Raw genomic sequence first — 6876 nt, forward strand, 5'->3', positions numbered from 1 at the left:
GCGTGTACTTGTGTGTTTCTATATGCACTGTAATAGTGTGTACGTGTGTGTGCATGCAAGTGTGTTTTCCTAACTATGTATTGCATGTCTGTGCATACTGTGTGTTTGTGTAGCTTGTGTGTGTGTGTATTTGTGTAGCTTGTGTGTCAGAGTGTTTGTGTTTGTGTGTGTGTGTGTGTGTGTGTGTGTGTGTGTGTGTGTGTGTGTGCATGTGCGAGCAAGTGTCTCTGCATTCAGGGTGAATAGTTGGCACCGAGGAGGAAGCTAACTTGGCAGTGACACTGCAAGAGCGCGAGTCTTTTTCAGCTGTTCTACTCATCAAGCTGAGAGAGTGAGAGAGAAAAAGAGAGAGAAAGAGAGAGAGAGTGAGAGAGATAGAGAGAGTGAGAGAGAGAGGGAGAGAGAGTGTGTAGACTACTAAGAGGGATTTGGATGAATAAGTACATTTGGTATGTAGTGAGAGTGTAGTGGGCTAAGAGTTGAGAGCATAGAGTACCAAAGAAGCATGGATCATTGTCTGTCCCAGGCTGGCATAGACATCTGATACAGAGAACTGCAGCTCTTAAACACTTAAAGTGCCATAGATTGCCTTCAGAACGGGAGAAGGTGTGTGTGTGTGTGTGTGTGTGTGTGTGTGGGGGGTTGGGGGGGGGGGGGGGTAAAAGAAAGAATGAGCAATGGTGGACAGAGTTGAATGAGGGGTGTTGATGCAGGCAGGCTTAAGTAATGGATCATCTGTACCTCAAAAGCATTGACACTAACATACTCTAACTTCGCCGCAGAGGGAGGGCAAGGCTGGGCTAGCCGAAGAGGGGGTACACTTAGGGACAAACTCAGTGGAGAATTCGAAGGGAGGGAGGGAGGGAGGGAATGAGGGAGTGAAAAGAGGGAGGAGGAAGAGAAATAATGTCATTACTAAAGGCATTTGACAAGACTGGCAGATGCAGATTTGACAAATTTCCTACGGTGGAGCAACAGACCAGCAGCTTCTAAGAGCACAGCAGACATCAATCAGACGCTGAAGACAGGCAATAGCAGCACCCTGCAGAGCCCCATTCCGTTTCACCTGCAGCAGATTCAGGTGGAGAACAGAGAGCATTGAGGGGGGCAACTCGCCGACTTATGGATGCAAATAGGAACTGGCCAGAAGAGTGAACATTTCAAGATCACAAGAGAAAAAAAATCAGCCTCTAAGAAAACATGACTGTGAGTGTCTAATTTAATTCCAGGAATTGGGAGAAGTATGTTCTGTGTGAGGGGGCAGGCTACCTAAAACCTGAGACAAGTGTTTAGTTATTTTGCATTTAATATCTAGATGTTAAACACCAGGGACCTAAAATACAAGAAAAACAGTTGAAAAGTAATGGTTTGTTTTTATCAACAAAGAATGAATCATCATGTACTATTGTCATCAGACATGCATGTCACTGGTTACTAAAGCTTACTCATACTATTACGAATTAGCACTAGTTCAGTGTTAGTGTACTTGTATATAATGTACTTGTTAACTCTATATGTTGTCATTTAGAGGCTTTAGCAGTAGAGCTAAATGCAAAGTCAGTATTAATGACGGACCTGTAATAATATGTAGGCTACTTGCTTTAGAAGTTAGCATAATTTCCCTACAAAATCAGAGGCAGAATTGTTTATTGGCTTTTTTTTCCCCCACAAGAAAATGCACAGAATTTGACTTGGTAAGAAACTGTTGACAAGCATAAAAATAGGATACAAACTACTATTTCAAAGTTACTAATAAACTCTGTCACTGCAGAGCCATTTGTCAGTTATAAAAATGCAATGGCTTTTTCATTTATAGTATCATAAAACATTAATACTAACATAACGTTGTATAATGTGATAATATCATAACAAATGACAATGCAATGCATAATATACAATGCATTGATATAATATAATATAATAGATAACATACCATATATTTCACTTCTTTAAGTGAAATTCTTTAACTAAGCTGTATTTTATCTATATTTTCTTTGAAAACCCCCCCCAAAAAAACAACAACTTCAAATCAATATGCCATTCATGTTGTGGCAGTGCTGCACGTCACTCCTCCCGAGTATTTATTAATTCTTTTATATATTTCAAACATTTCACCAGACCATGGAAAGATGGCTTTCAGAGTCAACACATGACACACATACAGTAGATGCCGTCCAGAATCGAACCCGTCTGTCCACTATTTTTCTGTCATCACCAAACAGGTGGGAGACAAACCACTTATGCAACAGAGTCTCTGTCTGTCCTCCGTGTGCCGTAACAGCATTCTACATAGCGTTAGCACTCATCACTAGTTGCCCTCTAGCTCATATACAGCTCATTCCAAGCTCCCAGCAGGGGCACGCAGGCGGACCTGCACCATCAGCACAGGTCAGGGTGAAAAGACAACACACAAATGAAAATGGGAAGCATTGAGGAACTACAGAGCTACTAAATTGTAATTTAGATACAACTGCAGACGTGCAAGCAAGCACCATCTATATATAAAAAAAAGACTACCAAATTTGCAAAAGTGCTTGAATCCCTGTCAAACGGGTAAAGCCCAACGTAAATATAATGTTTTAAAAATATAAATGCCTAATTGATATTGGTAGACATCAAGGATTGGCAAATGGCCAACAATTTTCATCACTGGATTCTCCCTGCAGATATTCCTCCTGCCTACTGACAGACAGGCAGCCTCAGTGGAATGGTCACTGGGTAATGTAGAGGCCTCTGAAGTCAGCGGCCAGACAGAGCGAGAGTTACATAACTCCATAGGGGGAGCACGGCCTCCCGCATCCCAAATCCAGTCCAGTTTTAGTAAGTCTGAGAGGGATTAGTCCAGAGGGGCGCCGAGAGCTCATATGTCCATCACCAGGGTATCTGTCTGGGTTCCCCTCACTCCCATTGATGTTCCACTTGCAGACAACGTGCAGCAGGGTAGTGTAATGAATCACTTGGTTACTGTTGGCTGTCAAATAAAATGGCTAATAGTGTCACTCCGACAGCCGTATCTACTTCAGAGGAACAGTAGTTAAACGCTAAGTGGATGCACCTGACACTGGACTGACTGACAACTCTTTCTTTTCTTGTGTCTGTCATCTTTGTCTTTCTTCTCCTTTACCTCACTTTCTCTGGCATTCTTCTTTCTTCTTCCTTCATCTATCTTCTTCCGTCTTCTTTCCTCTTCTTCAGACTGCCAGCAGGTGTTTGGACGAGCTTTGTCACCTCACTGCCCAGTCTCTAGTGTCTCTTGAGACCACAGAGCACTTCAAGATCATCAAGCTCCTGGGTGAAGGTTCATATGGCCAAGTCAAACTGGCGGTCCACAAGAAAAGGGGTAAGAGAAGAATCATCAAGATCATCCTTATACCCACCTTCCACCAACCAGGGATGCGTTTCCCAAAACCATAGCTGCTAACCTGTTAGCAACTTAGTTGGTTAGCAATGGGAAATGACAAGGATACAAGGATACAATTTGACAAATTGCATTGCAACCAACAAAGTTGCTAACTTAGTGAATGGAACAGGTCTTTGATTAACTGAAATTCATCAGCGCTCATCTTCTGCTCTTCGTAATGCAAATGATTTCTGTCTTTTCCTTGGTGGATGAAGGAACTCCCATGGCACTGAAGTTTTTCCCTCGGGAGTCGACGGGTCTCCTCTCCTTCCTGAGAGAGTACAACCTCTCGCTGGCCTTCTGCTCCCATCCATCGCTGACCTCTGCGCTGGGGATCGCCTTCTCCACACCGACACACTACGTCTTCGCTCAGCAACCCAGTCTCTATGGCGACCTGTTTGATGTTATCGTGCCCGATGTGAGTAGTTGTTGTTTTAGACATACCCCAGCGGGGCATTCGCTAATAGCTTGTCTGTTTATGCCAGCAGAAATACCTCCAGATATGTTTTGGAAACATGAGAACTGCCATAGAGTCAGCTGGGGATTGTGGGATGTGTGATGTGTGATGTGTGAGTTTTCATACGGGACTGGGACATGGTTTAGGTGTTGTTTTAGTGCATGTTACAAGTGTGAAGGATGATTGTACCCGTTTGTTAACCTGAAAAATGACAGTTAGCACCTGTGTGTACAGGTATGAATAGTAAAGGCCAAGTCTCACTATGTATGGACAGAACAGGTTAATTATGCTTTTGGCATCTACACATTGACAGCTGACTGTATGAAGCTATTTGGACATTTCATTGATTTGATGGGATTGAATGGAATAAAAAAAAAAACGCAATGGCAGCCAATCAGGTGGTTGGTAGGTATGCTTGTAGGTATGACTGCAAAGGTTAACTGTGTGCGCACCTTTTCACAGGAGGGTGTAGACGAGGACTGCGCTCAGCGGGTGACGTCGCAGATCAGCGGCGCCCTCGCCCACCTCCACCGCCTCGGCTTCGTCCACCGCGACCTCAAGCCTGAAAACATCTTCTTGTGTGACCGAGAGTGCCGCTGGGTCAAGCTGGGCGACTTTGGCATGGCGAAGGCCCAAGGGGTGAAGGCGCCCTGCGTCTGGTACAGCTCGCCGTACTGCACGCCCGAGGCCGAGATCGCCCGTGACACCGACCCGCTGCCGAGCGATGCTGACGCCCCTTTGGACGAGAACGGAAACCCCGTGGAGGTGAAGAAGAAGAAGCACGTCATGGCGATGGTGGAGGCCAGCACAGACACCTGGGCTCTGGGCATGCTCATCTACGCCCTGCTCACCGGCATGACGCCCTGGGGCGAGACGTCCTCCGACAACCTGGGCTACGTGAGGTTCAAGGAGTGGGCGGAGCGGGCTAACGAGCACCCGAGAGAAGTGAACGACACGAACGACGACTGCGACGATGGACAAAACAACAGCGATGGCAACAACAACAACAACAACAAGAACGACAACAACAACGTCGCGCCACAGTTCACGCGTTTCACGTCGCTGGCCTGCTCACTTTTTCTGCTGCTGCTCGATCCCCAGCCAGCACGGCGAGGGAGCGCCCAGGAGGTGGAGGGCTTCCTGGGGAGGACGTGGCTGAGGGACGGGGACAGGAGACAGAGGGAGGAGGCAGCGGCCAACCGCAAGCAGAGAGAGATCATGGACACGGGGAAAGAGACTGAGAGAGCCGAGAGCAGAGACAGATAAAGAACGAAGGACACAACTAGCTTAGGCACTTACCATAAAACTACCAATTTCCACCCCTTTCGCACCAAAAAACAGAAAACAAACATGTTTTTTTTTTTAATTTCAAAATAATTTGATTGAAGAACCTTACATTTTTCAGTAGCCATAAGTGTGTATTGAACAAAATTTGGCTTGGTTCTTAACGGGAGCTTTTACTGCCTAAAATATCCGATTTTGTTTAGCGTGCTCGGAGTTTGGTGCTGGGCTGGTGGGTGCCTCAATTCTATCCACTCACTCAGCACATCGATGGTTAGACCGAGAATTCTCGACACAAAATCAAAATTCCACTGGAGCTCCAAGCGGTTTTGTGCACACAGCCTTACAACACTGTTTACAGCTCTTCAAGTCACTGTACAATGTCATTTTTGGTACAGTGATCAATGAGATATCCTTATGGGGTGGGTGCTTGTGTTTCTTTAGGAATCCGCCATCTTGGTTTGTGAATATCAAATGACACATATACATAAAAGGGAGAAAATAGGGCGTGGGCGGAAATAGGAAACTTTACGATAATTATGTTGCATATTAGTCAGACTACTGCAGAAGATAGAAGCTATTTTTGAATCTTTACAATGCAATTTGCACTAGACCAAATTCTATATTTGTTATTGTGTACACCTGTAATACGTTTGAAATGTGTAATAATAATAATAATAATAATGTTTGGTAGTTTAGTTTTACATCATAAAATAAAATAAATTTACTATGTAGCATATAGCACAGTAATACAGGGTCTCATGATCCAGCCCAAAGGCAGTTTCTTTACATGGTGCTGACTGAGGACTTACAGTACATATTACATTCATTTCTTATGGGAACCAGTCTTTACATTGCAACATTTTATTGTTGTAATTGATTCACAACGTCAGTTTTTACTGTCATTGACACACCATAATTTAACAGAAGGATATTCCTGATATATTCCTGTTTTTTTGTTTGCTAACTGGATAGTTCTTAGAAAACTGTACTTAATTATTATAAGTCATTATTTACTTGATGATGCTGTTGTGTCTGTTGTACATACATATATATCTATGATGTAGCCCATGTGTTGTATATATTCATGCAAAGGTCTCTAATAAATCACCTCAGCTATTTTTTTGCTCTGGAATCATTGCAGCATCAGATGACCCACAGCTGTTTTTTCGAGGACAGCAGAGCAGACTGAACTTATGCAACTTGTTTTCACTATTTCAGTGTTTTTTTAAGACGGGGGTTGTTTTACCCTCATTGAGAAGGACAGCAAGACACAGCTCAGCATTTTCTCTCTCTCTCTCTCTGCGCACATACACACACACACACACACACACACGCGCGCGCGCTCTCTCTCACACACACACACACACTTACAGACCCTTTCATCATGTTCTCCATGCAGCCTCAAACACATTTATAAATAGACCTCCCTGACTTTACTACTTAGTGCAACTCATCATCACCCACAACCTGTCTCTCTCTATCACACATGCACGCAAGCTCGCACACACAAACACATACACACACACACATGCATAGATACACACTCTAACCTACATAGATTGCCTATCAACACACACACACAAACAAGTTCACACACACACATATGCACAGGCATAGATACACACTGTAACCAACACAGATTACCCACCAACACACACACACAAATTCATAGCCATACACTTACATGTTGCCCTGCGCTGTGTGCCTATTCAGCGGCAAACCCACGGAGATGTAG

At 44.2% G+C, this 6876-nt stretch overlaps 1 protein-coding gene across 1 annotated transcript; it reads left to right on the top strand.

Moving 5' to 3' along the window:
* Nucleotides 1–900: 900 nt before the first annotated feature.
* Nucleotides 901–6257, top strand: si:ch211-171h4.3 (serine/threonine-protein kinase SBK1). The gene is made up of 4 exons (XM_062530169.1): nucleotides 901–1206; nucleotides 3196–3340; nucleotides 3616–3818; nucleotides 4320–6257. Exons 1-4 carry the CDS (start codon nucleotides 1201–1203, stop codon nucleotides 5121–5123), a joined length of 1158 nt encoding a protein of 385 aa, XP_062386153.1. The 5' UTR covers nucleotides 901–1200; the 3' UTR covers nucleotides 5124–6257.
* The last annotated feature ends 619 nt before the right edge of the window (nucleotides 6258–6876 follow it).

The sequence above is a fragment of the Sardina pilchardus genome, chromosome 24 (genome assembly GCF_963854185.1).
Source record: "Sardina pilchardus chromosome 24, fSarPil1.1, whole genome shotgun sequence".
Lineage (NCBI taxonomy): Eukaryota > Metazoa > Chordata > Actinopteri > Clupeiformes > Clupeidae > Sardina > Sardina pilchardus.